This window comes from Brassica napus, chromosome A9 (genome assembly GCF_020379485.1).
Source record: "Brassica napus cultivar Da-Ae chromosome A9, Da-Ae, whole genome shotgun sequence".
Taxonomy (NCBI): Eukaryota; Viridiplantae; Streptophyta; class Magnoliopsida; order Brassicales; family Brassicaceae; genus Brassica; species Brassica napus.
Genome location: NC_063442.1, coordinates 44,128,289 through 44,150,020, shown reverse-complemented (window position 1 = coordinate 44,150,020; position 21,732 = coordinate 44,128,289). Strand labels below are relative to the sequence as shown.

Sequence of the window (21,732 nt, the reverse complement as noted above, 5' to 3'; positions counted from 1 at the left end):
GAACTGAGTTGTACTCTGATTCTGATGTTAAAATGATTTCATTGGTTACTTCACTATAGAGTGGAAAATATAATGTAATTGGAGCATTTTTTAGTCAAAATCAATGAAATATGAAATTGAGTTTGAGATGCTAATCCGTCATCAAGGACTATAAAATTTTATAACAAAAATACTATCTAATGTAAATAAAACATGGTCTTAGTATATAGAACAATCGTTCTTTCAGGACTTTCTATCACACTTTGTTACTGTCGATTATTAATAAAAAAAATTGACACTCTGAAGGTAATATCTACACATAATAGATATTTACTGTTTTTTTGCTAATTTGTTTTTATGATGTCTTGCACTAGAAACTTCATAATATTTCTTTCTAAAGTTTAGGTGGTAGGAAATCAAAATAGAGAAACACTAGCGGGTGATAAATATTCGAATGTGTCGCAAACAAACTTTTTCTAATGTTAAAAATCAGATAACACTAATGCAAAGTTAAAAATCAGATAACACTATTGGTTGCTTGTTTAGCTAAAAAGTATAATCATGACAAGTTAAAACCACTTAGGAAAATAAAGCTATCAAATCCAGCCATATAAATCTATCAAAGCTATTACAAAGACAAGTAGAAAGATTCACAAATCATTAGACACTATGTTTAATTATAAACCAGAAGAACACACAAAAGAAAAAACAAGACATTAACATTTCCCTTTACCACTTGATCACTTTGTCACTTATTAATAAACTTAAGCCACTTTGTCGATTATTAATAAAAATTTGGCATTTTAAAGGTAATATTTACACATAATAGATATTTACTGTTTTTTGCTAATTTGTTTCTATGATGTCTAGTTGCATTAGAAACTTGATAATATATTTTCTAAAGTTTACGTGGTAGGAAATCTAAATAGAGAAACACTTGCGGGTGATAAATATTCGAATATGTCGCAAACAAACTTTTTCTAATGTTAAATTAGATAACAATACTAATACAAAGTTTTTTATAAACTGCCAATTACTATATTGGTTGCTTGCTTAGTTAAAAAGTATAATCATGACAAGTTACAACCACTTAAAAGAAAATAAAGCTATCAAAGCTATAAACTTTTATTAGACACTATATTACACTTTATTAGACACTCTATTACAAAGACAAGTAGAAAGATTCACAAATCATTAGACATTATATTTAATTATAAACCAGAAGAACACACAAAAGAAAAAACAAGACATTAACATTCTTGTTTTTTTCTGGGTATACGAGTTGATCAGACAGAACCAACAACACTTCGGGAGTTTCTCTTTTACATGAAAAGTTTTTTTATTTCCTTTTCTTGTGTTAACTTGCGGTTGAAGCAAGAAAACCCGAGGTTGAAAAATTGACACAAACACAGACGAAAAAAAGAAGAGACAATAGGCTTTTAATTGACAAATGTGTGAGAATGTACACTTTTGTCTAAATATAATAGAAAATGGTTATGAATTTTGGTGGTTATGGTGTCGGTAGGAGGTTAAAAACAACTATGAGGTACATTGACGTCCTCGGCGACATGGTAGAGCTCCAGCGTCAGAAGTAATTGTATCGACCAATGAAGAAGATTTAGCGGCGAGGCTAGAGGCACGTGCGTAGCTACCAGATGCAGCGACTCCCGAAGCAGTGAAGTAAGCTCCGTTCTGAAGCAAATCTCCTTCGGTTCTCCAGTTCCATCCTTTCCAATGACCCGTAGGTGTGTTCACTCTCTTCGTTACCTATCAAAAATATTTAACATCATAACTGTTAAGGTATCAGACTAGGTTCGATTCCGATCTTGATCCAGTTCACCTAGTTGATTATCAATTCAATCTTGACCTTAACTTGTGATGAACCTGTTAATCGAATCAACGCAAACAACACAAGCAATTGTTTACCCAGTCTTCGTTTCCTACTGACTGGGGAGAGAACAAAACTCTCATGCACTTCACTACTGATCAATGAGATACAATAGCTTCAAGATCTCAACCGATCTATCTTCTTTGTGCAGGTATTACAAAGAGATTTACCGAGAACTGTTCGGAGAAGAGTACCAAAGTAACTGCGAAGAAGACGACTCACTATCAGCCTCCGAATCCTCCGATAACGACGAAGACACGCAGAATGATCTGGAGAAAGCTCCGTGACCTCAAGAGCTGCGATCAGCTTCCGGATCTCTCTATCTTGATCAAGCTTTCTCCTCCGCCTTGATACTTTCTCTCTATCTCTGTATCTCTCTCTCTCTGTAACTTCTTCTCTCTCTGTAACTCTCTGTTTTGAGAAAGACGATGATCGAGGTTGTTAGACTCGCGGGTCCCCTTGTAACAACCTCATCCTTCTTCGACTTGATGCAACTGGGCCAACGTTTCAATAACGTTTTTTACTTAAGCCCATTTGCGGCCCATCACCTAAACGACAATACTCCACAAATCTCCACCTTTGTCGATTAGGGCTGAACACAACTTCGCCGTAACTCAACCTTCATCCCGTCGAGACCAAACCCTAACCATGACTGAGAATTCTCAATCCAGTCAATCAGGTTCAAACAGCTACCCCAAAACCGAAGAAGACCCTTTCCACATCCTCGTGGAACCTGTAACCAGTCCTGACCCTCTGTTTTACAACCCTGAACTCGTCAGCTCTCCAACGCTTACTCTCCCAGCTGATTTCAAAATCCCCGACTCTGTTCCTGTTCCAATACCACAAGACCCTGAGCCAGAACCGACTTCTAATCCAACTGAGCCTGCTGACCTTCAACTCCGAAGACTGTCCAACCTTGAATACTGTAAGTCTCTGACACTCAAGTACTCTCTTTAGTCTCAGAAACCTCAACTGAACCATCTTTTACAGTTAACCAGCACCTGAACGTTTTCGGCGACAAACCCGCAACTCCTGCGTAAGTACCTCAGCAATCCTTTTCTAAAACTTTTCCGTTAGTTAACTCCATTGTTTGACCAAGAACAAACCACTAACAAAGTTTGCTCTCTGTTGTAACATGTACTCCACCTTGTTGAGATGACCAAACAACAGTGCCATCTCGGAGTACATTTCGAGTCGCTCAGGCAATGACCCCCAGCGTTTCGAGGCACTTCTCGAACGCACTTCCAGGTAACGTCTTTGTCAACATGTCTGCAGGATTTAGACTAGTGTGAATCTTTAGGACCTTTACTAAACCCATCTCAATAATGTCTCTGATAAAGTGAATCTTCCTGGCAATGTGTTTAGTTCGATCATGATGAACCGGGTTTTTAGCTAGGCAAATTGCACTTTGAGAATCACAATGTAGGTTGAAAAACTCTGAATCAAATCCTAACTCATCGCAGAATTCCCTTAACCACAAACCCTCCTTTGTAGCCTCTGACAAAGCCATATACTCAGCTTCTGTAGTTGACAAAGCCACTACATGCTGTAATGTAGATCTCCAACTCACAGTGTTGCCACCCACTTTAAACACGTAACCAGTGACTGATCTTCGCTTGTCGAGATCAGTAGAGTAATCAGAATCACAAAAGCCTTCAACATCAAAACTCCCCGCTCTTTTAAACATTAGACAAACATCTTTAGCTCCTTGTAGATATCTTAGTATCCACTTCACGGCTTCCCAATGTTCTCTGCTCGGTTTAGACATAAACCTGCTGACTAAACCAACTGCGAAAGCAAGATCAGGCCTAGAACCAACCATAGCATACATCAAACTCCCAACTGCACTCGCGTAAGGAACTGAATCCATAACTTTCATCTCGATAAGCCACTCCTTATCTGTTAAACTCTTTAGTTTAAACTGAGAGTTTGTGGGAGTGATCACCGGTTTACAAAACTCCATTCCGAATGTTTTAAGCACCTGACCAATGTACCTATTCTGTGTCAGCTTAAGTAACCCCTTCTCCCTGTCCCTTACAATGTCCATTCCTAGAATCCTTGAGGCCGCTCCAAGATCTTTCATTTCAAATTCAGTGCTCAAACTCTTCTTTAAAACCTGAATATCCTTCTTGGTTTTAGCAGCAATCAACATATCATCCACGTATAACAGTAGATAGATGCAATCTCCTGTCTTCAACTTCTTCATGTACACGCAATGGTCTTTAACACACCTTATAAACCCAAGCGTCTTGATGAATGAATCAAACCTTAAGTTCCATTGTCTAGGAGATTGCTTTAACCCGTATAGGGACTTCCTTAGAAGGCACACTTTTCCTTCATCTCCTTTCTTCACAAACCCTTCTGGTTGTTCCATATAGATTGTTTCATCTAGGTTTCCATGGAGAAATGCCGTTTTGACATCCATTTGCTCTAGCTCAGCATCAACGTTTACCACAAAGGACAGTATGATCCTTATAGACACATGCTTGACCACAGGCGCAAAGATCTCATCGTAGTCAACCCCTTCCACCTGAGTAAAACCTTTAGCCACCAATCTAGACTTGTATCTAGGATCTTCAACCCCTGGAATACCTTCCTTTAGTTTATGAATCCACTTGCACCCAATAACTCTTTGTCTAAGAGGTCTATCAACGATATCCCAAGTGTGATTCTTGTCTAAAGAAGCCTTTTCTTCTTTCATAGAAGCATTCCACTTATCCCAGTCTTTGCTTCGTTTAGCTTCAGCTAATGACTTAGGCTCACTCGTCACAATGTCATCCGCGCATGTTAACGCATAAGCCACGAAGTCTCCACTCTCAAACATAGCCGGAGGCTTAGTCTGTCTCCTTACACGGTCTCTAGCAAGCAAGTAGTCATCTAACGATTCCTCCTGACCTTCTGATTCTTCTTCACTTTCTTCTGAATCTGAGTTTCTTCTCTGACCTGAAGTAACTCCACCTTCACCGGTGTTCCCTGATTCTGAAGATGACCCCACCTTAAAGGTAGAACCTTTCTGAGTAGGACCTTGAATCAAATCAGCTTTGAAGGTTACCTTTCTTGCCTTGGGGTCGCTTGCAGTCCCCTTTCCTTTATATTCTTTATACAAAGTCTTCTCGTCAAACACAACATTTCTGCTGATGGTAGACTTTCCTTCCTCTATTAGCCACACTCGATACCCTTTTGTGCCTTGAGGGTAACCCATGAAAATGCCTTTCAAAGCTCTTGGACTTATCTTATCTTGTACGGTGTGAACGTAGGCCACGCAACCAAACCTCTTGAGATGACTAAACTCAACCTTAACCCCAGACCACACTTCTTCGGGTATTTTAAACTCAATTGAAGCACTAGGAGTACGGTTTATCAAGTAAACTGCCGTAGCAGCTGCTTCTGCCCAAAACTTCTTCTCAAGTCCTGATTCTGCTAGCATACAACGAATCTTATCTGCTATTGTCCTGTTCATTCTTTCTGCAACTCCATTTTGTTGTGGAGTGTATGCGCACGTTCGATGTCTCTTAATCCCCGCTTCTTTACACATAGTATCCATCAGATTGTTGCAGAACTCAAGGCCGTTATCTGTGCGCAAACACTTAACCTTCCTTCCTGTCTGAGTCTCAACAAGCTTCTTCCACTCTGAAATATTCTCATACGTCTCATCCTTAGTTCTTAAGAACCTGATCCAAACTTTCTTCGAGAAATCATCTATCAAAGTTAGGAAGTACTTGCAACCTGATAGACTTTCGGTATTAGACACTGAACCCCACAGATCACTATGAACATATGCCAGCGTCTCAGTTGTAGCGTGTTTGGCTGTAGGAAATGGTAACTTATGAGTTTTCCCAAGAACACAGTTCTCACAGAAATCCAATGTGTGAACCTCCTTTTCTTTCAAATACCCATTCTTCACCAGAAAATTCATATTCTTTAAGCTCATATGTCCCAATCTTGAATGCCAAAGATTTGTCAGATTCTCTTCTGTCCTTGATACATTTGCTTCAGCCTTATCAACTGTACCGTCAAGATAATAGAGCCCGTCTTTGTAACTTCCTGAAAGAACTCGCTTTCCATCTTTAAAGAACACAACTTTAAAGCCTTCTCCCCTATAGGTACAGCCACACTTCTCAAGCTGACCATACGATATTAGGTTTCGCCCCATGGTAGGCATGTATCTAACTTCAGTTAGAATCACCGTAGACTTGTCTGGGTTTACAATCTTCAGCTTCCCATACCCATGAACTTCACTGAACGTATTGTTACCCATTAACACTCTGCCTCCATTTTCTTCGACAAAGTCAAACAACACTTCTCGATTTGGTGTGATGTGAAAAGTACATCCCGAGTCTAGAATCCACTCAGACTTAGTGTCATGGACACTTGCAGTGAGAACCATAGGATACTCTTTGTCCTGAGCCACATTTGCTGCATTCTGAGCTCTCTGATCTTTTCTCTCAGGGCATTCTCTTTTGAAATGACCTTCTTTGCCACAGATCCAACACTCTCTAGTCTTCTGTTGGCCTTTGCCTTTAGACTTTGATCTAAAATCTTTACTTTTTGATCTAAACCTCCCACCTTTTCCTGATCTCTTGTCGGTTCTTCCTCTGGAAACTACAAGTCCTTCTGCATCAGTCTTAGAACGTTTTAATAAGCCTTTCTCTTTCAACTCCGCTTCCTTTGCATAAGCTGACGTAGTAACTTCTTTTATCGTCAATGTTTCTTTGCCATTTCCATACTTCAGAGTGTGAACAAGAGAATCATACTGTGGTGGCAGACTAGTTAGAATCTGAATGGCTTGATCTTCGTCAGAGACTTGAATGTTTAGGCTCGCTAGATCATCCACCAGTTTCAAGAAAACATCGAGATTCTCTTCAATGCTCTTACTTTCAACCATCCTGTAGCTCGCAAAACTTTGCTTCAAGTAGATCCTGTTAGGCAAGGTCTTTGTCTGATAATCTGCTTCAAGTGCTCTCCACACCCCCATAGCGGTTGCTTCCCTCATTACTTTTCTTAGTACCATGTTGGTGAGGCTTGAGCAGATAAGGTTTCTGGCTCGAGTATCCTTTTCTTTAGCCAGAGGATCGACTTTAACTTCCTTATCAGTGACATCGTCACTATCATCAGTAGTTTCTACTTTTGTAGAACTAGCTGCTTCAGTCAAGATGTGTCCCAGCCCTTGCAGCTCCAGCTGCATTTGCATCTTGAACTTCCACATACCGAAGTCACCTGATCCATCAAACTTCTCCATCTCAAACTTCCCGTGAACCGATTCCATGATAGCCTCTGCAAACCGTCACACTTCTCACACACACCAAATCCCACAGCAACCAACCTTCGCTTGAATCACAGCTTCACCGCTGCGTGAACCTAGTTCTCTATACCAGAGAACCTGGCTCTGATACCACTTGTTAAGGTATCAGACTAGGTTCGATTCCGATCTTGATCCAGTTCACCTAGTTGATTATCAATTCAATCTTGACCTTAACTTGTGATGAACCTGTTAATCGAATCAACGCAAACAACACAAGCAATTGTTTACCCAGTCTTCGTTTCCTACTGACTGGGGAGAGAACAAAACTCTCATGCACTTCACTACTGATCAATGAGATACAATAGCTTCAAGATCTCAACCGATCTATCTTCTTTGTGCAGGTATTACAAAGAGATTTACCGAGAACTGTTCGGAGAAGAGTACCAAAGTAACTGCGAAGAAGACGACTCACTATCAGCCTCCGAATCCTCCGATAACGACGAAGACACGCAGAATGATCTGGAGAAAGCTCCGTGACCTCAAGAGCTGCGATCAGCTTCCGGATCTCTCTATCTTGATCAAGCTTTCTCCTCCGCCTTGATACTTTCTCTCTATCTCTGTATCTCTCTCTCTCTGTAACTTCTTCTCTCTCTGTAACTCTCTGTTTTGAGAAAGACGATGATCGAGGTTGTTAGACTCGCGGGTCCCCTTGTAACAACCTCATCCTTCTTCGACTTGATGCAACTGGGCCAACGTTTCAATAACGTTTTTTACTTAAGCCCATTTGCGGCCCATCACCTAAACGACAATACTCCACAATAACTATCACAAATCACTCTTCGAATTGATTAGTTATTACTATTAAATTAAATTATATGAACGTCTAACCGAAAATAAATAAATTAGTAATAATTATTTAAGATCTCTTCTAACTTTCGACGTGGCCCGTGGGACAGTGTCCCTATAGTTACCTCTTTGGCAAAAGGATTTTTAGGGGCGGCGTAGCGGTTTCCTTGACTGTTGATTGTTGGGTTTGCACTTCCACCGATCGCATACATTTCCCAGTGAGTATAGTCGTTGTTCACGACATGGAAGTACCCATGCCGACACCTGCATGAACAGTTAATCACATTGGTAAGAAAACAAATCATAGAAACAGAGTAAACAGAGCATACTCTGTTCTTGTTCTGTCTTTATATATATATATATATATATATATATATACCTTGGCATTCTTTGAATAAGTCCGACTCCAAAATGGTTATAAGCAATGGTAACTTGCATAGCTTTGTCCCTCGTGTAAGAATCACTATGTCCGAGCAACATAACCTCGTTGTGGTGAGTCATGTGGTTGTTAGAGATCGTAATCGCGGTGGAGCCCATGATAGCATCCACAAGCCCATCAGCGCAATGAGACAACGAGTTGTGATCAATCCAAACATGACTCGAACCAAAGATGGAAATGGCGTCACCATCAGCCATCGTTCTCCACCCAAAGTGCGTCTCTGAGCTTCTAACCATAGCGTTACCCGTCGGTTTACAATCATGAATATGCAATCCATGCACGATGACGTTCGTCACGTACTGAATCGTGATGCAACCGCCGTTAGCGATGTGAACGTTTGCGCCACGTCCGTCGATCGTTTTGAAACTGTTTACGATTAGCTCTTGTTTTAACTGAATCACCATGTCACGTTTAAAGACGATCCATAGTGGTCGGTCTTGGGTCACGGCGTGACGTAATGTTCCCGGTCTAGGGTTAACCGGGTTGTCGTCTCTTGGGTCAGTGACTACGTAGAAACGCCCGTCGCGACCGCCAATCGCGTTTCTTCCAAATCCGATACCACAGTCCGCTAGGCGTTTGCGGTTCTTGTGCCAGTTGCGATCGCATCGCCAGCAATCGTCGATTGGGTTGCCTGTTCCGCAAGTAAAGTAACCTAGCTTCCTCCTCTCGGTATGGTTTCTTACACTCCTGTAGAATCATAACCGGTTTAGACTGGTTTCATTTTATTTTTCTTGACCGGATCTTCCCCGCAAACTTAATATGAACTAGATATATGAACTTAATATGAGGGCGGGTAATTTTTTTTGTTTTAAAACTTTTTACCTAATATAATTTATATGTTTGTGTGTTTGTATAATTATATTTTTGTATGATATAAATTTAATAGAACATATAATTTTTGTAAATATATTAGATAAATCAAGTTTCATAAGTATACAATTGTATATTTTTTTGTACCAAATATGTATTTTTTTGTAATCATATTTGTGTTTTTATCTTTGATCATATTTGCGTTTTTTTTAAAATGATTAGTAAAGTATTTTGATAATTGTATTAAATTCGCTGACAACAAAAAAAGAGTTGTATTAAATTTATTATATTGTTAAACTATACACCATAGCCTTTTTACACATCAATATGGTACTTAATTTTCAAACAATATTTTTTTTAAACATAACAAACCCTTTATATAGTTTTGTTTAGTAATCTATACTATTATCTGAGAAGTGGTTTTGCTTAGTTACCATCTTCTCCATAATTTTAGGTAATTTTGATTATTTGTCATTGTTTATTGTTTATTTGTCTTATTTTTCATAATTTTAGGAAATTTACTTATTCTTTATGTTTTAATAATTTTATTTTTTTCTTATTTGTCTCCACATTTTAAATTATATATATATATATATTATATTTCATATTCTTAGTAATTTTAATTATTTATAATTAAAATAAATAAGAGGACGGCGATAGAAACGATTGTGGGGAAGGAAAAATTTTTAGTTTAAAAAATTGTTAAAAAATATGAGGGCATATTTCACGGGATTAAAGAGTTAGATGACCAAATTTCGAAATTAATTTTAGAATAATTGATTTGATTCCTGGAATGTTCTTGTTTTATTGGATAAATAATTAAAAAAATAGATATGCTCCATATTATTAAGATACAATCGATTATTAACTATATGGTATTAAGGTTACGTACATATTATTAGCTATTGATAATATGGTGGTAAAGTCCAGAAAATATATTAGTTGCTCATTTAACTGATAGTAGATAATGGTCCCGATAAGTAGGAAAAAAATTGTTAAAAGAAAAAAAATTAGATATAAATAGAGGTTCCCTATATTGTCGCTGTGATTATGACGTGGGGGTTACTTAAGTTTGATAGGCGTGTGAAGGATAAAAACTAAAGCTAATAAGGAATAGTGGTTAGGTTGAAAAATTACATAAAGGGGTGGTTATGTTCGAAAATGATGGATGCATGTATTGTTGCCATTAATTGTTGGATCTAACTTTTATCAATGGGTCACACTGCTGTTTTAATAGAATAGATAATTTTAAAAAATTAAAATCACACCAGAACATGTGCACATAACATGATTGATGATAAATACGCAATGTATAGTAGACTTTTTTTCATAGACGTGTGTCGGTGGGATTAGGTTTTCTGGCTAAGTTTCTTGAAGCAAACGGCGTTATAGAGAACCGTTAAATTGTACTGTTACGACCACATGGGAACTATCCAAAATTATTTTTTAAAAATATATTTTTGGCACCTCTTTTTAGAATAAATACACTACGTATTTAAAAAGGAATATTAATATTTCAAAAATTACTTTCTATTGTACGTATTTTGATATAAATTTTTAACGAATTCGCACTGTGTACTGAGCCGTATACCGGTATACGTATGGTTGGTGATGTGAAAGATAATTTAATTTGGGGAAGGACATGATATACTATGCAAATGCAATAATGCGTTGGACATAGATCTGCATTGTATTAGACATTAGTGCATGTCGTGTTTGCGGTGAAAACTGTCTGCTAAAATTAGTAGCTCAACAACGATTAGATTTGAGAACGAAATAGGAAAAAACTTGAGAATTTATAGATAGTATTAGAAGTGTGATAAGATACTATATTGAGAAATAATATAATGAAATTACCTTAGAACATATAAATGCATGCAACATGTAGTAGGTGATATAAAAATGTATACTTTTGTCAGAGAAAGATTTTAAAATGGAAAGAAGAATCACAATAAATATCTCGTTTCATTAATTTTCTTAAATAGATATCTTACTTAAGAGATGATTCAGACAGAAATAATTAATGGCAGATGGTCACGGGACTGGATCTCACTAGTAGCAAGAATAATTAATAGTGTGAACATGGGGATTTTTAGATGAGATATAAATATAGTAACAAAAACGGATTAAGTTGGTTAGAGAAGAAGTAAATTTAACAGCTTTTGTAGGCTAGATCTTGATGCAACATTTAGAATGAAACAAAAGCCACAATAGCACAATAATTGTAAATGAATGATAACTTTTTTAGACCATAACAAATACTAGAAAATATAGAAATCAAATGACATTCGTACTTACATTTCAGCCAAGGCGATAACTTCGTCAGCTACTTCATCCGGATTCGTCACTGCATGCTTGTTCCATTCGATTTCGTCCGATCTATAAAAATTGGAGATCACATTGCAACAAATTTAGATATATAAAACTGAGAATCTAAGAAATTAATGATTACATTATTGTAATGCTTTTAAATTTTATAATACATTCGAGAATGCACACTACACCGCTCAATGAAATTCGCTATCACGATACGTTAGACAATCTTTAACTCATCTTTACATTTGCATTTTTTTTTTTTTTTAACACTGAAAATTTATATTAACCATTGATGGATTCGGAGATCGGATACATGAGTGATACACAGAGCCAGCGGAATCTAATTCCCCGGAGACAAAGCCCTACTAAAAGGGAAACATGACAGATACAACAAACCTAAACCACAGCAGTAAATCCAGCAACAAAAGTTCATTTGAAGTACACCAAAGCAACAAGACTAGGCTACCTTAGGATCAAAGTACCCAATGTCATCAAAATAACTTGATAACAGAGACCTTCTATAGTGACTAGCTCAAGATGTGAAGAACATGACAAATGCTTCATTCCCAGCAAGATAGAACCAGCTTAGGGTTCCATAACCATTCAAACACCTAGGATTGGCGGAGTCAACAAAGATGTGACTCGAGAACGCCTAAAGAGAAGCACATCAGATGGACGAGTCTTCGAACAAGACCCTTGGTAAATGACAAGAAGCGCCTCAGTCCACACCGAACAAGACCAGCCACGAGGAGACGGGGCCGGAAGAGGAACGAATCGGAGGGGAACCAAAGAGATCACCAAGGAGAGACATGCATGCAGCTTTAGAGACAATCAAAGATGAACAAAGCTAGAACAAAGCTGGGCAAGGATCAAACACTAAGAGACAATGATAAAGATGGGGATAACACCATGAAACAGAGAGAGAAGCCAAATCAAGAAGCGAAGAGATGCATGCAACTCTCGCAGCCGCCATCGTCGGAAAAACCAACAGACTTCTCAAAACGATCTGGTTCCACCAAGCTTCATCATAAACAGAGGACAAACCAAAAGAAAAGTCCGGCTCCGGTGCTGAGAAAGCCACCGGAGCCAGCCACCGTCGAGATGATAAACGGAAACTTTCTTTTTAGAGAGATGTTAGAGCAACAGGAGAGAGAAGGACCAACATTTGCATATATAATAGCATTCACAAACAAATGTATTTCAATTCATTTTTATTTTTTATTCTAAAGTAAATTAACCTTTATTTCAAAAGTAATTTTCTTTAAAAGAAACACAGATGCATGCAGTAGAGTAAATTTCATTATATTATACAGTTTTTCTATTTTAGGAAAAATAAAAAGATACACAGAAAATGGCTTTAGAAAAAGGTTGTCTTCTGACATAATTATTAAATGACAAAAATGACCCTATCAAACAATTCCGACACTACGACTACGTAGCACATTGTCTAAGGTCACACCAGTAAATCTAAACAGAGGCAAGTATAACTACACAATTGCGTTGACTCATGAGTGTATCTATGCAAATTATAAAAGCCGAATGTACGGTCTAGATCTTTGGATCTGGATCACAACACAAAAAATTAACGGCCTATATAATTTCAATTAAAGAATAGAGGGATGGAGTACTGTAGTAGAGATCGAAAGGGCCAAGAGAAAAAACTATTTTCTCCTGCTGCTAATCTTGTCGGTGAAAAAGAATTAGAACAGTCAAACATGAATGATTTTATAACTACATTTTTGGGAATTTTCCTTTGGAATCTGAGGAAAATGTAGTTCGAGAAAAATGAAAATAATGTAAACGTATTACTGATATAAAAGAAAATAAATCATCTTCTCTGTATCGAAAAACAGAGAGGTGTAAAGATAATGACCTGGATAGAGATGAGATCTTGTCGTGTGTACTGTTGTCCATTGCTCCCACGAAGAAGAGTAGACATATCATAGCTAAAATCCATGTCGGAAGAACCACCATTGAGGCAGAAGCTGAGCAGAGTGTTTATTATGGTTCGAGAGAATTAGAGCAGAGGAGTGAGAGTTCAAAGACAGTGAATGTACGAGCTTGGAGATATATTGGGGATCCTTCTTATAGAATATAGAGAGGTGAAAAAAGAAAAGAAAAAAGAGGAAAAAAAGACAGACACGAAAAAGAGACGTTAAGACGGTCGTTAATGTATCTATACGATACGAAATGGAGTAGTACAGTTTGATTCTGTGTCTTGCCTTTTCAGCGTGATTAGTTGTTAACTCAACTCCATCTCTTTATTTACCGTTCTAACCGCCACTAACTGCTCAAGCGTGTGAATGTGATTCACAGACCTCGCACGCTGGAACACTTCTTATAATTTTTGCAAACTAATTATTTTATTTTTCCTTTCATGTATTTAATTTAGTTTTCAAACAACATACGATTTTGCTATCGTACTGTTCTTTTTAAACAAGGAAAATAATCACTGATGCTTTGTCTAAAAAACCCTCATAGTTCTTCATGTTTTTCTTTCTGTATTTGATATTCCACGATGATTATATGGATTTTTCCTACACTATAATAATGAAAAATAAATTAGAAAACACAAGAAAGTGTTTGAAATTCCTTAAATTGGCTATCGCCTTTCAAATATATAATCAATCAAAAATAATATAGCATTTAAGTTTAAGTTACGGTTTAAGTTACGGTTTTATTGATTATAGTTTAGGGTTTAATATTTAGGGAGTCAGTTTTTATAAACTTTTATAAATGTTTTATAAATTATTCTTAAAATTTTATAAATGGTTTAGAAGGGTTATTGTATTTTTCATCACAAACCTAAGATATTAAGTTATCATTTAAGAGTAAATTTGAAAAGTGATATCAAATTTGTGATAAAGTTGAAATTCTCTAAAAACATAGAATTTTGATTTTTTAGACTTCTAAACCCCTTCTCACTCTCTATTTCGGTAATCGCTTAACTCTGTAGAACATTTATCAAAGAGGTAAAAACTTCATATATTCTGTTTTGACCTAATAAATACAAATCCGTTTTAGTAATCATACTATATTAGTGAAGATTATATATAATCTACTCGAGTAGCTAGTTAGCTTATTAGTGTAGTTATAAGTTTACAAAAATGGCCACATTTTATAAAAATTGTGTGATAAAAATAAGATGATGATCGAATAGTTATTGACCAATGAAGAACTGAATGACCGAAGGAAAAATAAGAAGAAGAAGTTAATAATTGGCTTAGAAATGATGCTTTCTCTTTCGCATTAAACAGTTAGTGAATGTGACTGAGGCTGTGAGGCAGAAAATAGATAATGCTTCTAACTTTGTTTTTGTTCACCTCCTGATAGTGTTTCTAACTTGTCGACTTGAATTGATACGTCATCGAAGAGAGAGAGAGAGAGAGAGAGAGAGATTCCTTTCCGTACACGAAAAACCAGTTGTTATAGTTCACTGCTGAATTAGCGGATATTAGAGTAATTAAGAGTATCGTTTAAAAGAAATTTATTCTCCGTAAAAGTATACAATACATCCATTGATTTTGGAAGGCGTTAATCACGGCTTAGTTAGAAAAAAACAAGAAGAAGAAAAAACTATTGAAGAATTTATAGTCAAGAAGAAAAAAAAATATTGAAAAATTTATAGTCTCATTGGTAATCGAGGGTTTGATAATATAAACAGAAAAATTGTGATACGGTTTAACATCGGTTAATACGGTATGCATGATAAGTGTTATTTTCCTAAAATAAATGGTGCAGACTAATGTTTAATTTAGAAAAGAATAATTTTAAATCGAGGCTTTGAATACTAATAACCGAATAAGCAATGTCTGTAAAACAGATAATTTAATGCGGTACAGTCTAAATGGAGTTTTATAAACTGCGGAATAGTTACGTCCTAACAATAATAACGTCCTTCATTTTTCTTTCACAGCAATTTAATATAATTTTAATTATCTAATGTAAATTCTTATATATACATATATGATGTGTACCATGTGTGTTCATCATGGGAGAGGTTGGATTGGTGATAACTGGTAATTATTAAAACTTTTGTTGTTACACTTTCATTGCTCATATTACTTTTGTAAAAGTGCAAAAAGCTAAGATAAAGATAAAATCTTGTTGGTGCGAGTTGTTTGGTTACGCCAAAACTTGCGGGTCAAATTAGTTACCAATCACTCGTGTTTCACTTATCTTTGTTTTCTCTTTTTCTTAAATCTATTTTGCCATTTTGGTTTTCCTTTTACTCACCTAATTAAGTGAAAAACAGCGAGAAACCATTATCCAGTGATGTAAGTAATTGCTGTCATTACCCATTTCAACGGCAAATGTTTTACCATATAGTGTTTCTACCTTAACCAGTTGAAAGGTATACAGTCGATAAAATCACGCCGAGACGCCATTCCAGGTATCTACAAAATATATAGTGGGTAGTTCGAATTATTTATATTTGTCGTTAGCTAACAACCTTACTATATATAGTATATATGAGCCGGATCACCGACACTCCCAAAACGTCACAATATTATCGAATGGATGGAGCTTCGAACGGGAATATGTTTCAAGTTTTAGCTTACATATAAATAACATTATTTCGGTATGAATATAAATTACATTTTATACAAAAATACATACAAATGACTATCCTAGTCAAAATAATGGCCAAAATGGAAATCAATACTTATTGTACATGATATAGCTATTTAGATATTCTGGAGAATATCGTGAATTTCTTGATAACCCTTTTTGCAAAAATATAATTTGTGAGAGTATAAGAAATACCAATAATAATGTCACATGGCACACATAAAATGATTAGATAAATGTGTTACATGGAAGAAAATGGGCAGAAAAACTAAATATGGGCTTGATAACGTACGAATAAACATATATAGAAATAAAAAACAAGTCGTTCAAAAAAAAAAAAAAACAAGAAACAAATGTCAACCCTTATAATCTTTGCCTTTCTGATGGCCAATAATACTGAAATTTTCATTTAGATAGTTAAAATAAGAATTAGTTCCAAAAAAAAGATAGTTAAAATAAGCAAAACCCCACACTCACATGCGACATGCCATCAAATGCAATATGTTTCCCCAACCCATTCATTACCCAACAGATTTATAAAATCTATACATAACTATAAACTTGATTCTCCTGTAATCTTTATTAAATCTACTTTTCTAATATTCCTTAATTAATACAAATGCATCGCTTCTAACAAAAAGATAAGCATGATATTATATACAACTTGTTTGGTAACCTAACAAAAAGATAAACATTGATTATGAAATATTAATTTTTAATAATAATTGAATACACATGATTTATATGTTATTTTTTTAGAACCGGATTTTAAAGTTGATCCGGATCACCAGTTTTACCGGTTTTTTGCCGGTTTTACCGGATTTTCTCAAATCCGGTTTTTAAACCGAACCAGACTTGGCTTCTTCAGCGAGTCACGGTTGGATCGGTTCGACTGTCTGGTCCAATTTTCAAAACCATGTGTCTTATGATCAGTAGAGATATTATGTTTTATTTGATTTAACATTTATGATCACTAAGTTTTTTAATCAATCTTTCAAATATGAAAAAGTTCATTTTGTGTGTGTGGTTCTATGATCTATCTCTTGGTTTTGTTGGATACTTTTTTGTATAGTTAGAAGTCTTATATGATGACTAGCAATTCAAGTTTGATACTTTTTGTGTAATTATTTTGTTTTTTTTCGCTCCAGATGTTTGTATAGAATAAAAAGACAAATAAATGTTGTAACCCAAACTTTATGGTTTGCTTTTCTTTTGTATAAGAATTAGAAATATTTGTAACTATTTTTCCAGTGATCAACTAAACACATGCAATGACAGTTCATAAATTGATAAAAAAATTATTTATAGTTCATGTATTGATAAGTAACTGTAAGATGATCGTATGTGTGAATAAAACACCTAATTTTACATATTCAATTAGTTTTATATACATCCATTTCAACAATCCAAGAACTAGTTCAAACTTAATCAACCGATTATCCACTTAAAATGAATTATATCTTTTGTCAATAAATTTCCCTAAAGCCTGTATCGGTCGGTCCTTGGAAGTTCAAAACTCGGAAGATAGACAAAAAAGAACTGTGCTACTTCTCCAAAGAAGCTGAAGTCGACTACTCATTATCATATAGCACTGGACTTTTTATGACCTTGGTCAATATTCATCTCTTGGCAATACTTGTTCGCAAGGGATCAGCATCATCAGTTGCAAGCAATATAGCAAATGAAGAAGCATACATATATGTCTCTATCTATACAAAACCAATTCAAGCGGTTTAACATTAGAATGACTAGGATTCAGACCTCCGCGAGGAAATAACATTAAATTTTAAATATAATTTGAAACGTGATGATATACAAAAATTACATAATTTCACTTTAGAATGTATCTCTGAAATCCAGGCTAAAATTAATGTATTATCGAATATATAAACAAATATCACTCATACTACCACTTTTTATCTATTTTTGATAAATGTATTCATACATTTCTAAATGAACTATGAATTATACCATCAACAATAAAATCATTCTCATAATGTTTAAGTCATCTAATAGAACTAATTAACATTCAGAGTTTACATAATTGGCTAACATAAGGGTAAACATGTTAATTTAATTATAGTCAAATTGTTATAAAGTATGAATATAGATAATGATTAAATTTTATATTTTAACATTTGTCAATTTGAGGTTTTACAAAATCTCTTTGGAAAATGAGACAACAAAAATTTCCTCTTTTTTTTTATAATAAGGCTGTATAAAATAAATACAAATAAAATTTCCAGTTTTTATGTATTCTAAATATATTTTATTATTATTTGGAGTAATAAAACTCTCACTAATTTTCACTTTCTTTTTATTGTGTCCTTGATTTTGTCAGTGTCCACATCTCTTTTATACATAAAATTTTAATAGTTAAATTTAAAAGAATGCAATGGTAAACTGGGAAATGATTGATCACCAGATATTACAATGGCTGATCATCAAATATTGCAATGATGGAGTATTTACACGATTGAAAATATTTATCTAAACAATGCAATTATATATTTAAATAATTACAAATTTTTATCTAAAATTACAGTGGTTTCTTAAATTATTGAATTGATTGACTAAAATTTTAAGATCTCCCATTTAGTCTCAATATGTTAATTTTGTTTCAAGCATTCTTTTTTGTTGAAAACTGAATGTAAATCAAATTTTTATTTATCTGTAACTATCCCGTAAATTTTTTTTTCTGACTCCACATTAGCAACAATCGGTTAAAAGTGATGTTAATATTCTTTTCAATAATTCTAATTGTTTTTGAAAATTCTATAATATTTTCAAATAACTGGAAGTTATAATTTATAAATGAGTATATGTTATACTACCATATTAACTTTTTCCTTTTCTCATTATTTTTTGTTTAGTGAAAACAATATAAAATATAATAGAAACATAAATTTCAAAAGTAATTAAGATAATATCAGATATTTCTACTAAATACAATCTACAAATCATATTAGTTGTTTTTGCTCTATTTTAATTAAAACCATCTTTAGTTATGTTATAAGGCCGTTCTAATGAGACACCAAAACACCAAATTTGGTGTAATTTCATCTCTAATGAATAACTAAAAGTGCCACTATCCGACTAAATTTGGTGTAGTGTGAATAGTGTTCTACCAAATTTGGTGTAACACTATTCATCACGCCGAATATTAAAATAAAATATTTTATTAATTTTTATTTAAATTATAGATATATTAGTTTTAATTAGTTTTAATTAGTTTTAACTTATAGTTAAATGAATATATCATAGTATTTTTGCTTTTTATTCGTTGAAACTCCAAAATGCATTATGCATTACTTTGACTAATAAAACTAATCGAAATGCTGCCGAAGATGAATCTTGAAGTTGACTCCTTGTTTGTAGTTTACCGAATAAGCATAAAAAATACTCCCAATTCAAGGTTGTTTTTGTTATTTGTAGTAGTGTGCCCCAGGCTAAAGTTATGTCTAGATCCTCCACTGGTAGGAGTACAAACAAATTGTACAGTTTTTAAGAGGCACTTTGCTCATGTATGATTTGGTGAGATGAAAACTCGATTTCTAAACTGATTCTAGGGCTTCATGTTTTTGTTCTTAAACAAAATTTACCATTAGATTATATTTTAGGAACAAATATCACCGTTAGATTTTGTTTTTTTTTTCTTATAAAAAATGATGACATCATCAGATTAATAAAAATGGTTTGCTATTATATATAGATTACGAAGACCGAGTGAGAAAAAGATTTCAAGAGAGTTTTTTTAACTTTGATGGGGCTCTTTAACACTTGAAGCCATGGCAAACTGAGAGCACGATGATGAGAATCAGTGCGACGATGATGGCGAGAACTATGAGTTTAATCTTCATGTTCTGAAGCCACATCTTTCTTCTCATCTGTGTCCCCGTTGTTCTGAAGTCTTGTGCCTAGAGCATTTTATAGTTTAACCAAACATGAGATACGAAAATATTGGTGAACCAGCTTCATATTTGTAGATAACTGCATGAGAGTCTAACCTGAGAGCGAAGGTTCTCGGTTTTGTCCACCAGAAGCTCAATTTTCTCACCACGGTCAAGAACCTGCATATGAATTGAGTTTCATATTTTTACTCGTTTTACAGCAAAAAACATGTGTTACATTGGTAACCAAAATGAACATTTCCTTCAAGATGTGATCGCAATAGATACCAAAACAAGAGACTTCAGTAACTTTAGTCTTTTGGAAACGCAAAAGGGTTCAGATTCAAACCTTCTCGATGTTTTCCATCATAACACCTTTAACTTCAGAGACTTGAGCCTTCACCTTAGCAAGCTTGCTAATCTCATCAGGGTGATCCATACAATACTGCATGTGCTCTTTCAGCTTAGAGCTTCAAAACCAACCAAAACGAGTCAGTCCAAACTCCAAAGAGTAATGCAAGAGCTAAATGAATACGCACCCAAACTCTTTATTGAAGCTGTTAGCCTGAGCAGTAGCAGCCTTCCCACCACCATATCTCTTGCTAAAATCCTCTTTCACTCTCTCCAAAAACGCCATCGGAATCTGCCTCCCAGCAGAATCAACCGCAACAACACAGTACGCTGCACACATCACGAAAACAAAATCAACCTCACGTGTAGCTGAGGATAAATCAAGTGGTAGCTATAATAAGCAAATAAGTGTCAGATCAATGTTGGTGTTCTTGTACATAGTGTCAGTTACAACTAATCAATCAATAACTATAAACAACTCCGGTACAAGCCGGTTCTAACTAAACCATTATCTAAATGTGTAAACCACTTCATCATACTTAATAGATCTAAACCCTATCGGATACCAATCGAGGCAAGCACCGAAGTGATGGTGACTTACTGAATCCATCTTCGACGAGGTAACTGAAGGTGTGGCCGTCGCAGGTGTAGGTGAACTTGTTGTTGGAAGAGGGGAGCTTCTGGAGGCACTGTGCAGCGACGGAGGTGAAGTTGCCTTTGAAATCAGTGAACTCGGCGAGGATCACCGTCCCGCGAGCGACGAAGCTGTAGATCAACGATTGTTGTTGCGCCATTTTTTTCGCGAACCCTAAATCCTCGATCCGGTTGGATGTGAATTTAAATGGGCTTGTATCGCGGAGAAGCTAAGTAGAGATCTATTAAGAGTAAACAATGAGAAAAGGAAGGACTAAAAGAAGAAGAAGAAAAAGTAGAAACGAAGTCAAGGGTAGAGTAGTCATTATGCTTAAACAGAGAGATTGAAGGAGTAAACAATTTTAAGACGGATAACTTCGGGTCGGATTCTGTTACTCAATTTCACGATGTTGGACGTAGATAATTATAGTGGGCTTAAGTCTACTCAATTGGGCTTTTAAGTTTAGATATTATTTTTTCCAACATTACCTTTACTTGTATTTGTATATTCTCTTCTCCTTTTGTATTTGTATATTCACCGGTCTATTTGCCTATTCACTAGCTAGCCTAGTTACTAGCTAGTCTTAGCTTCATGCAGATGATTTATTATTTCTTTTTGAAACTAATTATAAAAACTATATTATAGAAATTCAGATACTCATTTATTCAGTTTGGTTTTAGTTTTTGATTCTAAATATATAAAATCTATTCGGATAATTGATACGATCCAAACCCAAATCAAACCTCATTTTCAGGTTCGGTTCTT

The 21,732-nt window shown here is 35.2% G+C and overlaps 2 protein-coding genes across 6 annotated transcripts; both read right to left on the bottom strand.

The window, feature by feature from the left end:
* Positions 1–1,299: 1,299 nt before the first annotated feature.
* LOC106363861 (probable pectate lyase 1) lies at positions 1,300–13,636 on the bottom strand. 5 transcript variants are annotated; one of them, XM_048741960.1, is made up of 5 exons: positions 13,394–13,635; positions 11,503–11,583; positions 8,335–9,081; positions 8,081–8,219; positions 1,300–1,771 (listed from the first exon to the last, which is right to left on the bottom strand). In XM_048741960.1, exons 1-5 carry the CDS (start codon positions 13,492–13,494, stop codon positions 1,766–1,768), a joined length of 1,074 nt encoding a protein of 357 aa, XP_048597917.1. In that variant the 5' UTR covers positions 13,495–13,635; the 3' UTR covers positions 1,300–1,765. The 5 variants fall into 5 exon arrangements, with proteins under 5 accessions (XP_048597917.1, XP_048597913.1, XP_048597914.1 ...); XM_048741956.1 differs by having other exon boundaries at positions 1,300–1,746; positions 13,394–13,633; XM_048741957.1 differs by lacking the exon at positions 13,394–13,635 and adding an exon at positions 11,987–12,714 and having other exon boundaries at positions 1,300–1,746.
* Positions 13,637–19,721: 6,085 nt separating this feature from the next.
* Positions 19,722–21,229, bottom strand: LOC106369236 (vesicle-associated membrane protein 721). Its single transcript, XM_013809356.3, has 5 exons — positions 20,935–21,229; positions 20,522–20,663; positions 20,332–20,452; positions 20,100–20,162; positions 19,722–20,009 (listed from the first exon to the last, which is right to left on the bottom strand). Exons 1-5 carry the CDS (start codon positions 21,125–21,127, stop codon positions 19,866–19,868), a joined length of 663 nt encoding a protein of 220 aa, XP_013664810.1. The 5' UTR covers positions 21,128–21,229; the 3' UTR covers positions 19,722–19,865.
* Between the last annotated feature and the right edge of the window lie 503 nt (positions 21,230–21,732).

Bases quoted from the DNA above. Each gene is read 5' to 3' on its own strand.
- LOC106363861 (XM_048741956.1), bottom strand. From the start codon at position 13,494: ATGGTGGTTCTTCCGACATGGATTTTAGCTATGATATGTCTACTCTTC. The intron at 11,584-13,393 runs GTCATTATCTTT...CAATTTTTATAG, and splicing joins AAGATCTCATCTCTATCCAG to ATCGGACGAAATCGAATGGA. The intron at 9,082-11,502 runs GTAAGTACGAAT...ATGATTCTACAG, and splicing joins GTTATCGCCTTGGCTGAAAT to GAGTGTAAGAAACCATACCG.
- LOC106369236 (XM_013809356.3), bottom strand. From the start codon at position 21,127: ATGGCGCAACAACAATCGTTGATCTACAGCTTCGTCGCTCGCGGGACG. The intron at 20,453-20,521 runs GTGCGTATTCAT...TTGGTTTTGAAG, and splicing joins AGCTTCAATAAAGAGTTTGG to CTCTAAGCTGAAAGAGCACA. The intron at 20,010-20,099 runs GTTAGACTCTCA...AAAATGCTCTAG, and splicing joins CCGAGAACCTTCGCTCTCAG to GCACAAGACTTCAGAACAAC.